Here is a 20,920-nt window from a genome sequence, read left to right on the forward strand (position 1 = left end):
TCCTCCTTGCTAGCATCTAAGCAGTCACACATCCTTAAGAGCCAACCCCTTTACACCCTTTAGCTCTGTCCCTACCACCCTGTCTCATTCAGGCCTGCATCCTTGGCCTGGACCACAGACTACCAAGGATGCGCTTCTTTTCAGGCACACCCCGCTGTTCACCTCCCCCAACCTCCCGCTGTTACCCGAGTAACCTCGGAACCCAAGTCTGATTGCACCTCTGCCTGCTGCTTAAAACCCTTCATCAGGCCCCTGTTGCCTATAAGGTGAAGCACAAATTCTAAGGATGCCTTCGGAACTGTAAGCAGAATCAGACCCTCCAGGCCTTCTCCTGCCTCCCAAACGCCTTGCACATCATTTCAAAGGCGATGTTATTCCCATCTCTCTGCCTCCACTCTGCCTCTGATACCCAGATACCATGCTTATCTGGCAAACACCTACTGACCCTTCAAGAATCAATCCCACTGTCCCCTCTTCCAGGAAGTCTTTCCTGACTACTCCCTTCTTTGTGACTACCACTTATTCCTGCCACTTCTATTAAAAATGCATCACCAGGAGCGCCTGGGTTGCCCAGTTGGTTGAATGTCTGACTCTTGGTTTTGAGATTTTATTTATTTATTTGACAGAGAGAGAGAGATCACAAGTAGGCAGAGAGGCAGGCAGAGAGAAAGGGGGAAGCAGGCTCCCTGCCGAGCAGAGAGCCCAATGTGGGCCTCGATCTCAGGAACCTGAGATCACAACCTGAACTGAAGGCAGAGACTTAACCCACTGAGCAGATCCCACCTTGGTTTTGGCTCAGGTCATGATCTTGGGATCATAAGGTCAAGCCCCGTGTTGGGCTCCACACGCTCAGCATGGGGTTTGCTTGAGATTTTTCCCTACCCACCCACCCACCCACGGCTCCCCCTCCCCACTCACACACTCTCTCTCTCTAAAATAAATAAATAAAATCTTTTCAAAAAAATGCATCACCATTTTTCTTTGTTTTCAAGTCTGTCCCTTCAGGGCAAGGAACTTGTGTTATTTTACTTCTCTCTAAAGCCTAGCCAAGCAACTGAGCAGACACTCAGCAAGTATTGAATGAATCAAAGAAGAAATATCTGGTATGCTTTGGATTCTTTCAGGCCAGAATAGATTCCCTTTGCCCTTTGTCTGCAGCAGGGACTCTCTTCCGTTGAACACTGACATTGTCAGGAAGTCCTGACGTGACACAGAAGCCCTGACTCAAGGGGTTGCCTCTCACCACTAAGAGTTATCATCACCCCCCTTCATCTCCCCTTCCCCAGGCTGAACACCTCCAGCTTCCCTCCTCTTCCTAACAGACATCATTTCAAGATCCCGTGTGGCTCTTACAGCATGCACTTAATTACTAAGCCAACCCCAACTGTGATGGGCCTAAGCAGAAACTAGCCATATTTGGGGATTATAGACAGATTCCCGAGATGCCGTTTACAGTGTGTACTTCATGTCAAGGATCTCAAGTTCCAAGGCCTGAGGGCCCAGGCAGGTAAGCTCCAGGAACGAAGTAGGCGGGAGGTGCTGGATCGGGGGGTGGGGGGGGGAATGAGGGAGTGGGAATAGACAGGTCTCACTTCTGGAACCGAGGCTAACGTAGGAGACCCAGCGTTGCCAGATCTGTGGGGTTTTCAAGAAAAGCTAAACATTTGCATTTTTATGCAAGTTTTTAGATACCGGCAACTAATTTTTTTTCTTTAAAATGGACAGTCATGTACATGCCAAACCAATTGCCTTTGGTGGCCAGCTCTGGCTGGCGCCTGTCATTTGTGGCCTTGGCTTTAAAAGAATGGCTGGAGTGATTCCTAAATTTGTTGTTGTGTTTGGGGTTGTATTTGTATCTGTATGCACAGATACATTGAGAGTTGTGGACATACAAGGGCAGAATTTAAATGTGAAGTTAACCTAGAAATCTAGGGTAAAAAATCACTCTGAGGCGTACATCACCAAAGAGGGTGAACAGAACCGGAAAAGAGGGAGCCTTCCCAGCCAGGGTCCACAGGTGAGGCAAAGACACAATTACCTGTCCACAGGCCCATCTCCAGCAAGGCCTGGAATAAGCTGGGGTGCCGGTCTTTCAGCTCCTTCTCCCAGGGGAAGGCTCTGCACGTGGAGGGTCTCCCGTACCTGAGCTTCATGTCCAGGTAGGAGTTCTGAAAGTCACCTGCAGGCAAGGGAAGCACAAGAGAGCTCTCCCCTTAGAAGAGGGAAGGCCTCATCCTTCTAAATCCCTCCTCCCCAAGAGGAACTAGAAATAAGAGGTCAGACTTAATGTTCCTTGATGTTGGTTTGGGTCCATTAGGGATTTGCCATTGGCTCTGATGCCTCTGCCTCGAGGTCACAAATTCAAAGCCATGTCCAAGGGAAATGTGCCAAAGTTGCTGATGGCTGTTGAATAATTCTACAGAATGAGCAGCTGGCCTCGGACTGTTCCCCAGGAGGCCAATATCTAGGCCATTTTGTTGGCAGTGTGAGTTGAGGAGCAAAGCACAAGGACCCCCAGGGAGGCAAGGCGGTGGATGTTAGGAAAACCTTCCAATGCCACCAAACAGATCAGCATGCAAGGGCGGCCTTCTAACTCAGAGTATCTCTCCTGAAATCACATCAGTTATCAAAATCAGTTTCTTTCCTGTTTGGGATATTACTATTCCTATATATCTTCCCCCTCTTCTGACAGCATCATATTTTCTGGATGAGTCAGCTGTACCCGCAGCAGCTGGGGACCAGGATTGCCTATTCTTAAATTAAACGGCAGGGGCACTGGCTTTCCACGCTTCCCTATAGCTGCGTCCCCTCCCTTGCTGAGGCTGTGGTCTGTGAACCCTCCGGGACTGAGGCATGCTCCAGAGGCACCCATCCCTGCACTCCCTGGACTAGGGAAGTCCAGCTCCGGAGAGAGGAAGACGTGTGGGCAGGACCGCCCTACTCCGTTCATCTTTGCGGATGGCAAAGGCCCCACAGGAATTTCTCCTCCAGAAGGAACATATGGGACTAACTCTAGTGCCGCCATATCAGGCAAGAAGATCTAAGCACAGAGAAATTTACAAGTGCAGATCCAAGCCAGAATATTGGAAGACAGGCCAGGAACCAATTTTTATAATCAATGACCACCCTGTATGAGTGAAGGATGCTTCTGCAAATATGAACAGGCCTGAAAGCAGTCTATTTGAAATGCATTCCTTCTGCTGGCTATTAACGGGGTCTTCCAGAAAGAATCAATTTCAAGGATTAAAAAAAATAAAACCGAGCCCCAAACAACAAAGTCACTGTTCAACATTTCTGAAAGCTAATATTCAGATATTAATGGTCCAAGACAAAAGTGCACCGATGGGGAAACATTTCTAATGATTAATTTATTTTCCAATTCACTTTTATTTTCTTAGACTGGCCAAAGATCCCATTATGGATGGGAAGAAAGCAACACGAGGCCCAACACGCTCTCACTTGTATTCTTAAAAGGAATCGCATATGGTTGAAGCTAAGGGGCAGGTGTGGGGTTCCTGTTGGCCATTGGTCTGGTTGGAATCCAGGTGGAACATACAGGGTCCCCCGCCTCTATCTGTGGAGGGCTCCACGTCGTATTTGTTCCCGCCACTCAGGTCATATTTATTCTATTTTAACCGCGTTAGAAAGGAGCCAAACATGTTGACACAAACACGCAGAGCTAAAAATTGCCCTGCTGAAGCTCAGTACTCACATGCTTCTTGTTGCTTGCCTCCTTGCTGTACCGTGGATGCGTACACAGACACTATTTCTTGGACCTCAGCACACCTTTCATAATATAATTTGAGCTGTTCAGCAAGTGGCTTCTCAAGGAGGGGATTAACGATCTACAAGAAGGCAAGAAAATCGAATGAACAACAACTGTCATCAAACTCCCATCGATACCTCTGAGGCCGTGTTCAGGCGGATTTTCTTCTCCCATTGGTGTCACCAGATGGCTTGCCTGCGCACAGACTGTCGACTCTGGGATCAGCAGCAGGAGGGTATAATTCAAGGGCACACTAGCTCGGTCTGGTTCCCTCTCGCTGCTTTTGGTGCTACCTTCGCTTCTGCAAGAGCTTCTTAAATTCCTTCCCAGAGTCCAGGCCTCCACCCTCTTCTTTCCCCTCACCACATGTTGTCCCTAGACAATCACGTTCCTCTCTCCTTCAGTCCCCAAGGGAGGCCAAGCCCTGCAAACCCTCCTTCTACTTGGCAGGCTCCTACTTGACCTCCAAGAGTCAGGTCCAAGGTCATTGCTTCAGAGCACCTTCCCTGACAGCCCCGCCCCCGCCATGTGTGCGCAGATACGGATGTCCCCACCTCAGCCACCCAAAAAACACTTGCATGTGAATTAGAGCATGTACTGTGCTCCTTCATGACTTTGGTGTTTAAGATGCAGATGGGGAGCTTTTCCAAAACAGAGGCCTTATCTCAACTCAATGGTTTTCAAAATCCAGGTTGTAACCCATTAGAGGGTCATGAAAGTATTTCAACAGGTTGTAAACAGAAGTGATTTTTTTTCTTTCTTTCTTTCTTTTTTTTTTTAAAGATTTTATTTATTTATTTGACAGACAGAGATCACAAGTAGGCAGAGAGGCAGGCAGAGAGACAGAGAGGAGGAAGCAAGCTCCCTACCGAGCAGAGAGCCCAATGCAGGGCTTGATCCCAGGACCCAGAGATCATGACCTGAGCTGAAGGCAGAGGCTTTAAACCACTTAGTCAGCCAGGTGCTCCTGATTTTTTTTTTTTCTAATAAAATAGAACACGAGGGGCACCTGGGTGGCTCAGTGGGTTAAGGCCTCTGCCTTTGGTTCAGGTCATGATCCCAGGGTCCTGGGATCGAGCCCCGCATCAGGCTCTCTGCTCGGTGGGGAGCCTGCTTCCTCCTTTCTCTCTGCCTGCCTCTCTGCCTACTTGTGATCTTCTCTGTCTCTGTCAAATAAATAAATAAATAAATATTTTTAAAAAATAGAACATGAAATAGCAGAGTGCGTCTAACAAGGGAAAGGCATGTATACTCAGTAAAATCTTCATTTTAGTTTTGTATTTTATATATATATATATAATATATACAGGTTTGTGCATATGTGTGTGCTTAGGACATTACATAGATTTCTTCTTTTCTTTCTTTTTTTAATTACATAGATTTCTCATGTGAACCACCCTCAAAAAAAATTTGAGAGCTACCCTCTTCATCATCATGGATGCCTTAGCATCTGCACAGGGCCTGGCATATAGTAGGTGCTCTGGAAGTATTTGTTGCAAAAGGAATATATTAATTTGTTTTTCTCTTCACAGAAATCTCTCCATAGGGGCTCTGACATGTGCCCATGGATAGTAGGGCTCTGCATTTTTCTTCCTTTACTTTGCCTAATGACTCCAGCTTTCCCCAGAACAAATCTCACAGGGTCACAGGAATGCATCAAGGTTCCTTGTTCAGGTGTCTGGTGATCTTCTTAAAGGGCAGAAAAAGACACCTCTGTGAAGGGAGGCAGGGAGCCTCATGGGAGCTGACCTGGAGAGCTGGACAAGCCCACCTATGGGTGGGTTTTGGAGGTGAGGGTCACAGCATAGTAGGTTCGGTCCTCCACAATGTCTACAAGTACAGCCAGCCCACTATGGGAGCCCAAGGCCTGCGTGTCTAAAGACAGCAGCGAATGGAACCAAGATTTTAATTTGCTAGAGTGTCTCCTCTTTTGATACTTTAAATAATAGCACATAAAAGAAGCTCTACCAAATAACTAAGATTCTCTCCTTTCATTAGCTTAATCACTGGATAGGCAACAGCCTGATAAAAATCTACTCTATAATTAAGCTAGTAGTTATTAAAACATAGGAAGTAAATGGTTTCCATTTCATGAGTACTAAATGAACCAAACCTTAACAGAAATCTATTATCGAGTTTGCTGGGGGAAAAGCCTCCATATTAATTACTTTTGATGACAGAGCCAATGCGAGGTCCAGCTTGGGTAAATCTTTTGTTTACATGAGCTTCCACATCCTATAGCCACATGCCCATCATGCCTGAACTCCCAGAAACTTCTCGATGCCCGGGGCTCACCTGTGCAGGGTGCAGAGTGTGGAGACGATAGTACTTCAGGGGTCCAAAAAACCCTTCAATGCCGGCCACATACCTGCTCCCTCCAATAATGAAGTATCCAGCAGTGTCATTATAATAGAAATCCTCTCTGAAGCTATGGAAGAACAAGGAATTAAGAGAGCCCTTGGTCTGAAGCAGATCTTTAAAAAAGACTCTTTTACTGACCCTTCTTGACGTACACCCCCAAATTTCTTCACGTCCTTCACACTGAATTCTAGCAGATGAGACCGTGGTGGGGTCAGACACACTTGGGCTACAATCCTAACTGCTGTTTACCAGCCATGTGACCTTGGGCCTGTCCCTTACCTTCTCTGAGACCAAGTTTTCTCATTAGTAAATTAGATAATAATTAGATTCTTAGGAGGATTCGTGAAATGTAAAGGCATGTGCCCGGCAGAGTGCATTGCCCGTCACAAATATTCAGTACCTGCCGGCTTCTGATATTGGTAAAATGGTTTGGGATTGGAATTCTTTGGAATCGCTAGTCTTCATTGGAAATGTTTTGCTCTAAAAGGGGGGGGGGGGGAACCTACCTTGTTGAATGGATAGAAGGTGGCTGTGAAGGAAAACTAACAGCATATCCTATTAGATCAGAACCCGAGGGAAAATTTGGACTGAGAAGGAAGAGGCTGAATGCCAGAGCTCAGCACAGGTGGTGTGCTGGAAATCTGCCTTGTCCTGAAAGCCTTGAAGGAGTAGGAAGGAAAACAAAAGGGACAAAATGGGCTAGCAAGAATCAAATGCAAAAAGTTGTTCCTTACTGTCTTGTTTATATGCACCAAAGACTGGACAACCCCAGGCGTCTGTCAGGCGATCCAATGGACCCTAAATGTGAGCCTTTTGTAAATATATAGCTTAAAAAGGGAACAGAGGGCTTTGTGTACTAAAGGGATCCCAATTTATTAAAGTGAAAAAAAGTAAAACAAAAGTGTGGAAAATGAGCATATACTTTTTAATCCAAGAAAGAGGAGAATGGATCTTTTTGTTGTATTTTCATTTTAAAAACTCTGTTAAGTACATACTGCAAGAACCTAATAACAATATTTCCCCAGGGCGTAGGAGGTAGGGGATGGAGTGGACGGGGCAGAGCTTGAAGCAAGACATCTAGCTGTCTATCTTTTCGTATCATTTTGATTTTTTTTTAAAATAGCCCCATTTATTGCCTATTTAAAAACTAAAATAGGGTAGGTGAAGGAGGCGGTATCAGACCTACAAGGACAGCAGGTTGGGGGGAGGACCAAGAAAAGCATCAAGTGAGAAGTCAGGCAAAGAGGAAAGAGCCAGGGAAGACAGAGGGCAGATGGAAGCAGACGGAAAGAATACAAAATGTCAGGCAAGCCGCCAGGAGCCCGGCGAGTCGTGAGAGCAATGGGCCAGGGTGATGCCAACAGGGATGGAGGGAGATACCAGCAGTTAGATCAGAAAAGTCAAGCAACCTGGGGTTATCCCAAGAGAGGGGCTTACTAACTGTTACCAAGGAACCCGAACTGTAGCAGGTTCACCCGGCTGGAGAGGAAGACGAAAGGGAGAAGGAATGAGACTCTGACAACATCAACAGAAGGCGGCAGAAATGAACGCTTAGAAATTAGCTTTATACGACGAATGCGGCTAAAATGAAAAGGAGAGCTTCTTCTCCCGATATTTTTCTTTTCAGAATCTCGGGCTTGATGGTCCTTCTCTTTATTTTCCACAGGGACCACAAAGTTATTATCTCCGAGAGCTGTGAATTGATTTTGTTTTTCAAGACCGTAGAAAGATTTAACATTCCAGCCACCGTCACCACTAACGTGGCTCTTGATGGATACAAAACGCAAGGCTTCTACAATAGAAGCGCTCTTAACAGAACTCGGCTCAACCAGCTCACCAGCGCCCCTGCTGGCTATCCCTGCAACGTGCTGGATGCTCGCCCCGTCAGAGCCCACTCTTCGGAGGAGCCTTAGTCTTCTCCTCGTTTGAATAAAGATGACTATAGTACCTACCTACTGGACTGTTGTGAGGATTAAATAAACTGATATTTAAACAGAGCATTTAGAACAGTGCCTGGCACAAAACAGGCCCCATAACTGGTAACTACGGTTATAATTATTAACCTAATCCACTGCAGGAATGCAAACTTAGTAAGAATGGGAAGTGTCTATTCCCAAACCTGACAGTGCCAATTGTATGGTCATTGTAATTATACAGATTAATGAACTATGATGTCATTCAATAAAATATGGATCGGGAAGAAAGGATTGTTCACTCTGTAATGATTAAGTTCAATATTTTGGGTTGACACAGAAAAGAACGGTTGCTTTAAAAGTGTGGAATTAGGACAACTGTAAAAGATTAGGAAAAAAATGGAAGAAATCTAGACGTATCTTGGCTTTGGTAGTTTCATGAGGGTCTTTTTTCTCTTTCTGTTTGTAAGAAATGGGAATTGGGTGCCGTTTATGCAAGGAAGACCACAGGGAACTTCAATTGGTAGATTTGGAACAAAAGAAAGGCCCTATCTGGAAAGACTGGTGGATGAATATACATTTCCGGGTTTTTCTAATTAAAATAAAATGGTTATGGTATCTTTTTAAATGGATCTTTGCTTTAACTGAATTTTTCAACTAATTAATAAATTACTTGGTCCCCCTGGTTCTAGACTGTAATTTTTGTTTTCTTTTTAATCATTATCATAATACAACTGCAACATTGTGGTTTATAAGAAATAAATATTTGGGGGCACGTGGGTGGTTCAGTCGTTTAAGCTTCCCACTCTCGATTTCAGCTCAGGTCACAATCTCAGTGTTGTGAGATCGAGCCCTGCATCAAGCTAGGCACTCAGTGTGGAGCCTGCTTCAGATTCTCTCTCTCTCTCTCTTTCCCTCTGCCCTGCCCCCCATGCATGTACACGCACATGTTCCCTCTCTTTCTCCAAAATAAATAAATCTTTAAAAAAAAAAAAAAAGAAAGAAAGATGTATTTGGTCTTTGTCCACAGTTCCTGTCTCACAGTGCTCCCCAAACCCTTGGATCTCCTAAGTTTTGAAAGTAATAAAGATGTCTTTTGTTATATCAAAGAAGGTGACTCTGCCCAAAGTCAGAGTTGGACCAGGTGGGCCAACCAGGTGACTAGAGGATTGAAAGTTTTAGTTCCACTCCCTGAACTCCAGGGAGGGGAGAAGGGCTGCAGATTGAACCAGCCAATGGCCAATGTCTTAGTCAACCATGACTATGTAATGATGCCTCTCTAAAAACCCTAAAGGACTGGGGGAGAGCCTCAAGGTTGGTGACCACACAGAGGCCAGGGACAGTGACACACCTGGAGAGAGCATGAAAGCTCTGTGCCCTTTTCCCAGCCGTCACCCCATGTATCTCTTCACCTGGCTGTTGATTAGTATCCTATAGCAGATCCTTTAATAAATGGGTAAATAAATGTAAGTAAGTACTACCCTGAGTTCTGGGAGCTGCTCTAGCAAATTAAAAGAACCTAAGGAGAAGGTCATTGGAACCTCCAATCTCCAGAGCTTGCAGATAGCATCTAAAGTCGGGTGAGGGTCGTCTTGTAGGGCTGACACTTCCCCTATGGTATCTGATGCTATCTCTAGATGGGCAATGTTGGTCTTGAGTTGAATTCTTGGATACCCTGCTGATGTCTCAGAATTGCCTGGTGTGGGTACGAGGAAAGCCCTCCCCCATCTTGGAACTGGGTCTGGAAATCCAAAAGGATTTGGATTCCAAATAGGAAATCTCTCCAGCCTGCTCTCCATCCACCTCAGAGCCTCTACATTTTTCTCCTCTACAATCCTCCGTGGCTGCCAGGGGTTGCAAGCGCTTCCTTGTACTGCGTGTGCCCTGTTTGATGGTCATCAATTTCACGGACATAAAAGCTGAGCTAGACAGTTCCAAAGCCCAGGCCGTCCCTTTTGGAAACCTTGGGCACACTCGCAAACGATCTTTATGCTTATCTGGACATGGGAGACCACCTGGGTTTATTACCGCCTGCCTCCAGCAGCCTGAACGAATCTCTGATGTTGTTAAATAAACCTCCCTCACTACCAGAAAACAACTCCAGCTCCGCAGTTCTTTAATAAGGGAAACCTAAAGCTATGGACGGGTTGACCCTCACCGCCCTTAGAGTAATCATCATCTCAAATGTCACTTCTTTGGGATCTGCTGTAAATTCTGACCCTCTTGAGTGTCCTTTGAAACTACCCTGTTCAATTCCTTTCCAGAATTCATCATGATGTGTAATTTTATATTTATTTATGAATTTAAGCTCTGTCTCTCCCACTGGTGCTCGTTCCTTCCTTCCCCTCCCTCTCTCCCTTCTTTTTTCTTTTCTTTTCTTTTCTTTTCTTTTCTTTTCTTTTCTTTTCTTTTCTTTTCTTCCTTCCTTTCCCTCCCTCCCTCTTTTTTCCCTCTTTCTTTCCTTTCCTTCTTCCTTCCCTCCTTTCTTTCTTTCTTTTTCTTTTCTTTCCCCTTCCTTCCTTTTTCCTTCCTTCCTTCCTTCCATCCATCCTTCCTTCCTTCCTTCTTTCTTCCTTTCTGCCTTTCTTTTAGCTTCCTTAAGGTAAGGACTGCCTGTATCCTTTTTGTTCATCCTTTTATTCCTAGAGTCTGCACTGGGTCAGGTGTGTGGTCGAGGTGTTGGATGAATGAGCATATATTGGATAAATGAAGGAAGGATAAACACTATACAGGCATGAAGTTGTTACCTGCCCCCGCCCAGGGCCACTGACAGCCTTTCATTTGTGTGGAGCGCTGCACTTCTGCGCACTTAATTATGGATCTTTCCACACCACCTTGGCAAGACAGCAGCTATCCTTACGTTTTATGACAACAAGGAGTAAACCCATGACCATCTGAAATATCTGATGTTTAGTTCACAGGTTTGGCCCACTCTAAAACCTCTCTGATGGATGAGATTCCAAATATCCAACAACAGGAATCCCAGGCAGGCCTGACATTAACTCTTCAGCTCTTGAATTGATGGGTGAGGTCCCAGGAGTACAGGAAAGGCAGCCGAGGAGGTAGCGAGGGACACTCCTGGGTCTGGGGACTGCCCCATTACCAGGTAAGGGATCATTTCAATGTTTTAAGAAGAATGTTGAATTGGTCTGTATCTGAACATTGGTCCTCCTCTCTGGATCTTATATGATCACATGGATTCTGTATTTACTTAAAACTTTTATTTTTTTGTTCATTGTATATTCCTGACATTGATTTTTTATTTCTTACAATATTATAGTAAATGTCATTTATCACAATGACTGTTATGAGTTAAATGGTGTCTTCCCCCTCCCCCACCCACCCCCAGATTCCTATGTTAAAGTCTGAATGCCCAGACTCTCGGAATGTGACCTTATTTGGAAAGAGGGCCATTGCTGATGTAATTCGTTGAGATGAGGCCACACTAGCAGAATGGGCCCTTCGTCCAGCATGACTGGTGTCCTTACATAAGGCGGAATGTGAAGGACGCATACACACAGTTACAGGGAAAATGACGCAAAGACTGGGGCTCTGCCACCCCAGCCCCCAGAGTTGTCAGAAGCTGGAGAGAGGCCTGGCAGGCTCAGAGCCTAGGTCAGCTCTTTTCCCAGACCCTTCCGAGAGAGCACGGCCCAGCCGACACTCGATCTTGGACCTCTAGCTTCTAGAAATGTAAGGCAATAATTTTCAGTTGTTTAAGCCACTCAGCAACCCCAGCAAACTAATACAATTACCGAGTTTTTTGACACCCCCTTAAATACTATGTGGAAGGCCTGGGTCTCCCTCCCCACCTCCTGGGCCCACCCTGTGATCTTTCTACAGTTCTCTCAACTCTCATCTCTCATCTACAGTTCACTCAGGCCAGCATCTAGGTCCCTGGGATGCACCGTGAAAAGAAGCCCTTACACAGAGAATTAAAAAGAGCCTATGAAATCAATCTTCTGTCAAAAACGTCCTGGGGTCAGAGGTGGGTATCAGGAGAGAAAGGAGAAGGTATTATTTCAGGCTTCACATCCCCAAATGCAAACCCTCAATTTCTGGGGCCCACTGAGCAGAGCAGGGACATCAGATGCATCATCGTTTCTCCAAAGCAAACTCCCAGGCCTCTCCTGTTTCTGAACTCTGTTCTACAACAAAACTCATGTCCATTGAACTCTTTCTGACTGGCCTAAGTCCACGTGGTCCCCTTCCAGGCTTCTCCTCTGTTCTCAGACCTCAGGCTCTCAGTTCCCATACAGCTGTCAATGTCGCCCCTGACCTTCTCCTTGCAGGCTAAAGAATGACACCCCTTTAGCCTTTTCTTATAACTGTGATCCTTTAATCCGGCCATGAAAATAAGAATTGTTCTATGGGCCCAGCGCCTAAAAGCCATTTGTTTAACTTAAAGGTAAACTGGAATGGCGGGACGGGAGGGAAGGGGGTGGTGGTGGTGATGGGTGGAGAAAAGTAGGGTGTACGGCCCCCCATTCCCTTGTCGCTACCTCTCCTTGCGTTCCTTTCTTCAATAATTGGTTTCCAAGAAAATCTGGATTGTGTGAGGAGTCTGAGTGAACAAGCCTGTTCAGAGAGACAGCTTCTTGCTTGTTGTAGTAAAGTAACTACAATAGGGAGGCATGAGCTTCCCCATGCCCAGCCAAAGTGCCTGATACATTGTTTAAAATTACCCGGACAAAGCTGGTACATGTGTATTATACACCTATACCTAAATTATACATAAAAGCTGGTAGTTTTTGCGTCTGTTTTTTACACTTAAGCATTTGACTGTATGTATATATACAGAGAGAGAGATAGATATAGCATATATAATATATATATGGTTTAGCCATGTTGAGGTATCCTGAGTGCCCAAAGGAGGCTGCCCCATGGTTCTACCACTAGAAACCCCGCTATCAGACAGGAGTGTAGAAGCAAATGTAAAAATTATGAAATGCAAGGCAAAGGACCCAGTTCTCAGTTTCTGTAACTCTTGTGGAGAATGGTTACATGAGGATGAAAAGTTACACCAATATCAATAGTGGCATGCATTTCAAATTTAGATTATGAACATAAATATGAAGACTGTCTGCTTTTATGTTTTATACTAGGGCCAAAGTTACCAACCATTCTCAATAAGCAGCATTAATACGTTATTTATTTTTCAGAATCCTTCCTAGGAGGTAATTTTCAAAGAAAATGAATTATCAAGTGACATGAAAGGAAGAATTCACAATGAGATCTGGAGAGAGGAATAGTTCCTCTTGCTTAGAAAAAAACGTTGTGGGGGAAGAGAGGGGAGGTTGCAGATGGGGAAAAAAAAGTGCAAAGACTGAGCTATAGGGCAGACGCGACACAGTCCATGCTCAAGAGCTGAATAAGGAAGTGTGGGAAGAACATTAGGGTTGAGGGCTAATGTTAGAAGATTTCCTAATCCTTATCCAACATCATGCTGAATAAAAAGAAAATATTGCCCTTACCTAATGGTCTGATTATGGTAGCTTTTCAAATCCTGTCCAAGGCTGGTGGTGACTACAATCTGTGTGGGAGAAATACACAAGATCAGTTAGGCCCCAACACCTCACAGCATAAATACAGTCCTGGGTATTAATTACGCATAAAATGGGCTGCGTAGTCTTTCACCTGATCCATTTCTGCAGAAATAAAATGAATACTTTACTAGCCCTGTGTATATTTTAAGATTAAAGAAATTTAATTTCTCCAAATGACTTCACATCTAACCATATCCATCACACAGTTTCCCCCAGTGGGGTTCAGATACTTCCAAGCTACAAGCCATGGTTTTGCTTGGTGTACTTCTGCTCAAACGTTTGTTGCATAGGAAGAGAAGGAAATGCGTAAGATACTACAAGGGGTTTATGAAATTTTCCTTTGATTCCATGACAGACTTACGGGGAGAAACAAGTGGGTGCTGAGTGTTCCTCACGCACTGCTGTCCCCCACTTTCTTTCCTTAAGCGTGGAGAATCGTCACTGCCATTTCAACGGTGACAATGTTTTTGTTGATAATGTTGTGAGCTGTCACACATTCTTCACGTGTCTTGGACGGCTTCTACAACATAAGCCCCTGGAGCTAAGGAGCTCCTTCTGCCCCCAACATCCAGTGCAAGCACAGAGCAAGGATTTAGGAAACGTGTGCTGAGCTAATGAGGGACTCAGAGGTGTGGCTACAACACTGTGTCTATGACAGACAAACTAACACATAAAAACCAACCCAATTCTCCATATGCAGCATGTTGGCTCAGAGAAGAAAATGACTCCAGTCAGTTGTTTCTCTAAACCAGCCACCGGCTTTAAGTCCCTGGTCCATTTAGTCCAAACAATGAGGATGGCAGTCCCACCGGAGTGGCGGATGTCATGTGGAAAAACAATAACGCTATTTTGGGGACTTACAGATATATTAGGAAGATGAGATAGGATGGAAAACAAAGTAGGACAAAAGGCAAAAGTCTACCAAAAACAAAAATAAACCAAAAAAACCCCCACTCAACCCTAGTTCTTTTTTCTTTCCTCCCCATCTGGTCTTTCTAATCCTTACCCCATCGTGTACTCTGCTAAATCAAATTCATCTCCTTAATTAAAGGACTACTTTGATTTGCTCTACTCTGGCTCAAAAATCTTCCATGATGCCCTGCCACCTTGAGAATAGAAATCCAGATTTCTTGATATTCAAGATTGCCGACATTCTAGCCCTACAGACATTTTTTTTCTCCTATTAGTTTTCTACAGGCTGCCAATTTCTGCTCCAACCTGGTTTATCTGATAACCCCAATGATGTGCTAAATGTTCCCTCCCCTCCCCTCCAACTCAATTCCACCCAATCTGTAAGAACCTTCTCTGTGAAACCTTCCCCGAGCATCCCAGCGTAAAGCCCGACCTCTCTTCCCTGAGTTAACATGAATCATTTGGTAATTAAGCTCTCCTTATGACATCCCTTCACCTGCTTAATGCTTCTCCCATAAACAGTCAGTAAGCTCCGTGAGCAAAGAGCCTTGCATACATAGGGTGCAAAATAAATCTGTGATTTGCTCTGATGATTTGAGACCCATTTAAGTGACACAGAGTACTGAGCTGACCTTCACCTCAGAAGCAAGCAGCAACCAAGCTCTAATGCTATCCTAATCCTTATATAAATGGAAAGCTGGACCATAGTCTAGAGCTAGGTCACCTCACATTGTTAAGGAAACCAACAAACACACAAAAAAAATTCCAGCTAACCTTTTACAGATTCTTCTTAGGGAGGCAACAAGGATTGACCTGATTTCTTGTCTCCCCGGGAAAAGAAAATGTGATGAACCTAAACACCAAGGGAAGCCTGTGTATTATCTAATACATGAGACAAACAACACGTCTCTTCCCCTTCTGTTACTGGAAAATCAACAAATCAATAAGAAAAGCTGATGAGGAAGTAAAGTAGAGAGAAAAAAAGTAGCACATCGGCATCAAGTATATCAAGAAATGGAATGGTCTTCAATTATAACAACAGATTTGCCATAATCCATAAAATCTACATTATGAGAGTTTGAAACAGTTATGTGCACTGTTTTATAGTACACAGTAGATAAACCCCCTCTGTCCCACCAGAACGATCACTTAGGTTTGTTGGTTATTATTTGTTTAATGCCAAACGTCAGCACTTGTGTAACTGCCAAAAACAGTCAAACCACTTCTTGGCTGAACTAACTAATAAATTTCCTGTAAAAAAAAAAAAAAAAGAAAAGGCATAGATCTGATAACAGTGTATAAACATGACCGATGTTATTTTAACATTTATCTCCACAAAGCCTATCTCCCTTGAGAGAGGGGGGAAAAAAAAAACCAAAAACTGAATTGCTCAGATAATTGTGGACATAGAGCAACTATATTATTTACTCATTCACAATATGGTCGAAAGAAGCACTTTGGAAGTTAATTAAATGGGCTGGGATTTTATCAAAATCAGAAAAAAAATAAAATAAACTTCCATCTATAAAAGTTTGATCAGAGACGTGTAGAGCTGTAAAGAGCTTATCCTTTAGCACACATTTGCTCCCGCAGACATCCCTGCTCCCTGCCTTTACTGCAGTGCCTAATATGAAGGGTTTCACGGAGCATGCACACATATACCTGGCCTCCATTAAAAGAGATATCCAGTCGAAACCACTCCTTCAGAGGCATGGTGAATTTCGTTTTCACGGCAAGATCTTCTCCTTTGACAAGATGCATCTGAATATGCAAGTGGCCTATAAGGAAAATTAAAACTTGTGAGAAATGACCAAAAAACAAACAAACAAACAAACACACAAACAAAACAAAAACTTAGGAAGGCATGAAGTGATTACATGTTTTCAACAATTGGCCTAAGGAGCTCTACAGTCAGAACATGGGCCTTCTCCCTGCAAACACGAACAAAGCAAACAAAAGACCACACAAGTGAATTCCTTTGTAAAGAAGACATGTGTTTTCAGCTTCCAGGAAAAAAAGACGTTCCTGGGAAGCTGCATTTGAAAATCATCGCTCTCACTGAACCGCCACGTTGACGGTATCTTCCTTAATTCCCGACACACCTGCCAAGAGAGCATAAGGAAACCACGATATCAGTTTATCAGTTTAAATGTTCCATTTCATACTCACCCTCTTCAGTAAGAAATACAGACGGTGTGCCATACATCTCATTAGAATCAACAAAGTACAGAATCCCACAGAGATTGGCCTTGCAATAATGGAGTAAATAAAGCCACAATGAAACAGTAAACCTACAAGAGTGAGGAGAGAAAAAAAAATCTGCAGATTGATATCATCCAAGAACAGGTAATTATAGCTAACAATGACCAAGTAAATTGCTTTCTTTCCAATGAAGGGATGAATTTGCCTTCATGTTCATCATGGGAGATCAGCTTGCAAAGCTTGATTTTTGAGACAAAGGAGGTAGTTATTGAAACTGCGAAAGACAGGAGTTAAAAATCATTGTACAAAACTAGCAGATATTGTGCCTTGCACCAAAAACTCTGTTTCTGTGCCTTTTGGAGAACCTCACATGCTTGCCATCTAAATTCTTGATTAAGGTTTAGAAAGTCAGACATAAAATAAAAATCTGGATTTTAGTAAGAGGTGATCTGATAAGAAGCTATGCTAATTTCAATGATTAAAAGAAAAAAACATAATTAGGCTTTTTTGAGCAATCTTGTTTCCTTCCAAGATAAAAGCCCTAAGGTAGAAAAGTGTCGTAATCTGCAAATGGCATCGCTATATGTTAATTGGGACACGTAGATACTATTTTAATGCATACATTAGGTTGTTCAGGATCACAGTTCCGGCTGACCCATATGGAACAACTAATCTAATTGTTTCATTTCTGGACCGGGGCTATTTTAGTTGAAAAAAAAGTATTGTACATCTGTGATTTGTGGGGTGAGAATAAAATAACAGTAGTCAACTTAACTAGGACACATTCAGCCAAGATGTGTGATCCATCCGTCGCTCAGCAAATATTAGCTCAACACTTGCTTGATACCACACATTGTCTTAGTGACCAGCAGTTCCAAGTTGGGGAGCTGGGAGTAATTGCATTTTGCAGGCAAAATAGGAATCAAGGTCAAAACAAACGCACAGAATTCTCACCATGACCCCAGTAAACAATTCACAGTTTGGGTTAACGTGGCCGTGGCCCCAGGTTCTTTGGGGATATATCCAAACAAGTCTTTTAGAATTTTCTGGGCTTTCTAATCTGGCCTCAGAATCAGTTGGTAAGATACGCAAACAGATGGTGCCACACAGCTCCCTCCAGACCCACCCAGCTGAGCAAGCTCATGAAGATAAGTTATTACAAGGAAGCTTAGCAAGAACATACGCTCGGTAAAGTGACTCAAGATCTTTCTACAGCCAGCAGCATGGGAAGAATTAAATCACTCTGCTAAATCCATCCAGTCTGAGGTGAACCAGGAACTGTTTTCAGCATCTTCAATTCAGCAGAAGGAAAAAATATATATATCTGGGTTTTGCTGAAATCAATGGAGGAGATCAGAAGTTGGGAGATTTCAAGCAGCTCATCCAATCTTTCAAGACCAAAAGAGCAAAGTGAAGGCAGCAGTGGGCGCTGGCTGTGGCGGGCTGCACCCGAAAGCTTGCGAGGCCTCAGGCTCCCACACCTTGTTCCCCTGTTCGTGTCATTCCTGGGACCGACACAGAAAGTCCAAGGCAAACTGAGGACTGCTAGGGGCAAGAATAATTCAAGAACGCTTTGGGCCAAAAATTCTGTCCAAGCTGTGTGGATCTCCACATTTTCCCGAAACATATTACCAAGGTGTGACCTCCTAAGGGATTCCACGAGCCCGCCTTGTCTTCAAATTAAACAGAGGACTGCCCCACCAGCCCCCATCATCTGCCCATTCTTACACGGGGTAATCTATCCGCTGACGTCGGGTGGCCTCCAGCTCTCGGTTGTGAAACCTCAGGAACTTCTTCACAATGCCTGTGTTTTCTCCACTGGAGGCATAGAGAAAGCCCAGGAGGGTGACCACATCTGCGAACAGCAAGACAGCTGCCTTTCAGTTATCTCCAGAAAAGTGCTGCTTCCCAAATCACGTTCTTACCGGAACCCTCTGCCTAACTCCCATCAAACAGTTACAAGAAAGCATCTGAAAATATTAGCAAGCATTTACTGAACACTGATGATATGCCGAGTGCCTGCTAAGCCCTTTATAGAGAGCTGTCTCAATCCGTGTTCACAGCAACCGTGTAAAGGAGATTGTAGTGTGAGTCCCAATCTATAGATGAAAAGCCTGAAGCTTAGAGGTAAGATAACTAACTCCCATGAGGTCACAGCTAATGACAGTAGAGCCAGTCCACATGACGTCCAAGCTTGGTTCTAGGTTCTTAACCATTTCACATGCTGCCCTTCCAGGGCTAAGGAAAACATTCACAATTTGTGCAACAATAGAAACAGTTATCATGTGAGTAGCCCTCCATACCCTCCACACTGCTATAAATAGATCTATATCTCATTTAGCTAACTAGCTACCTAGGAAGAGAGTCACGTAATCCTCATTCTCATCCTCATTATTATCCCCATTCTGCAGATGAGGAAATGGAGGCATAGCTGCCAAAATGGTAGCTAATGTTTATATAACACAGAATGTGCCAGGCAATGTGCTAAGCATACCATTCCAGGAGCAATCTCATTTAATTTCACAACCATCTATGAAATGGGTGCTATTATTATCCCCATTCAACTGATGAGAAAACCGAGCCCTAGAGAAGATTAAGTAATAAGAGATGGAGCTGGGACTCAAACTCAGGCAGTTTGGTTTCAGAATCCATGCTTTTAGAAGTGCACAGGTATTTTTTCCTTCTGTGCAGACTTTCCAGTATACACCCCATACTACCCTAGGCAAAATGACCAACCAAACCCCTTAAAACTAGAGAGCCTTCCACTTTATTTAGCAAATGTGGGAGAATCCTGTGGCCCTAGAGAAGATAGGGTGTCCTTAATAAGTCTTAAAAGGAGAACTGACTTATCTCATCTATATTTAATATCTACTGCTTTAAAGGAGGCTAGAATGATATATATATATATATTTTTTATTTTCCATACCCATCCCCCTTCAAAGAAAAAAAAATCACTGAGCTCAACTGAGGAATAAAGAACCTTTTTAACTTTCTTAAAATGCTCTTTGGTTTAAATGTCTGTGAGTAAACAGTAGAATTCATCTATTTTCCTGGGCTTCTTGGAAAGGGAAGAGTTAACTTCTGTGCAAGTTACTGAACGCCTCTATTGGCACAAATTATGGGAGCCTCAGCCTGGGATACTTCAGACCCCAGCTCTCACTCTTCAATGGAGAAAAATGTCTTCTAGAGAGAGGTACCTCTGGTTCATTAAAACTTAGAAATCACAAGAGCAAAGTGTTCATAATCTCAGACCCTGTGTGTATACCTAATAGAATTAAATAAACTAGAGCCAAATTGTCCCCAGTGTCCACAAATCTCCCTGTTTGGTGAGAGGTGGAGAGGCATTTGGAAACTCAGAAGGATAGAGCTATCGATTCCAAAAGAAACAATGCAAACTTTTTTTTTCCTTTTACACCTTGAGCTCAGTTTGGGGACACTAGTCTTGCTGATCTATTATGTGGATGGGTAGAGGGGATTAGAAATGGGAATACTGCAAGGGTGTCTCTGGAATCCAGAGAGAAAATCACCATGCAGTTGCTGTCAGCCCAACCTTGGTTTGGCTTCCACTGTGTGGACTGGAACATAAAAGACCAGATGGCCACGGTAGCCCCCTAGGAGGCCTTCTGCTAGTGATTGCTGGTGAGTTACCTAGTGTGCAGTAGAAACATTTATCAAAAGGAGCAGGATTTGATTCTGTCCAACCTGACTTCAGGAAAAGGAGGCTTCATAAAGAGGTTTCCAAAGTGAAAGGAGTTAAAAGTCAATGCTGATGAGCCTCTCCTTTATCCAGGGATCAAAGTAAATCGGGTTGAGCAGAAGAACTTGCAGCAAAAGATGTGGAAGGAAAAAAATCTTAGACTGAAAGATCTAAAATAAATTTTACAAAAACACATACCTTTTGTACCCAACAAAACCAAAGCGGTGGTGGCTTTCTTGTAAAATCTGCAGCTTGAATAGTTCTATGATTTGGAGTTCTACAGCAATTTTTCCTTCAGTATAATATTGCCTTTCCATTTAGGTTAGATATAATAAGAATGAAATTTCAGAGCAGGAAAGGATGTTAGAATTCAGCTAGCCCAGGATAACATAGAGGCTTGTTTTCTAGTAAGTGATTGTGGCTGCTTGGAGCACCATGCTTGATTAGTGATGGCTGTCGTGGGCTTTAGAATGGGGAGTTAACAGCACCAGTGTCATTCCTCATGAAAGAATTTACAGGTAGA

At 43.7% G+C, this 20,920-nt stretch overlaps 1 protein-coding gene across 4 annotated transcripts in view; it reads right to left on the reverse strand.

Annotated features, from left to right (window-relative positions):
- SEL1L3 (SEL1L family member 3) overlaps nucleotides 1–20,920 on the reverse strand; it is a 128,917-nt gene that overhangs the window by 86,861 nt on the left and 21,136 nt on the right. For all 4 annotated transcript variants that reach the window (XM_059381997.1, XM_059382016.1, XM_059382007.1 and 1 more), the window contains exons 3-9: nucleotides 18,429–18,555; nucleotides 16,668–16,789; nucleotides 16,161–16,276; nucleotides 13,515–13,573; nucleotides 6,062–6,194; nucleotides 3,713–3,845; nucleotides 2,039–2,179 (exon numbers count right to left, since the gene is read on the reverse strand). In XM_059381997.1, the coding sequence (XP_059237980.1) occupies nucleotides 2,039–2,179; nucleotides 3,713–3,845; nucleotides 6,062–6,194; nucleotides 13,515–13,573; nucleotides 16,161–16,276; nucleotides 16,668–16,789; nucleotides 18,429–18,555 (831 nt within the window). The remainder of the gene's footprint in view (nucleotides 1–2,038; nucleotides 2,180–3,712; nucleotides 3,846–6,061; nucleotides 6,195–13,514; nucleotides 13,574–16,160; nucleotides 16,277–16,667; nucleotides 16,790–18,428; nucleotides 18,556–20,920) is intronic.

Source organism: Mustela nigripes, chromosome 1 (genome assembly GCF_022355385.1).
Source record: "Mustela nigripes isolate SB6536 chromosome 1, MUSNIG.SB6536, whole genome shotgun sequence".
NCBI lineage: Eukaryota > Metazoa > Chordata > Mammalia > Carnivora > Mustelidae > Mustela > Mustela nigripes.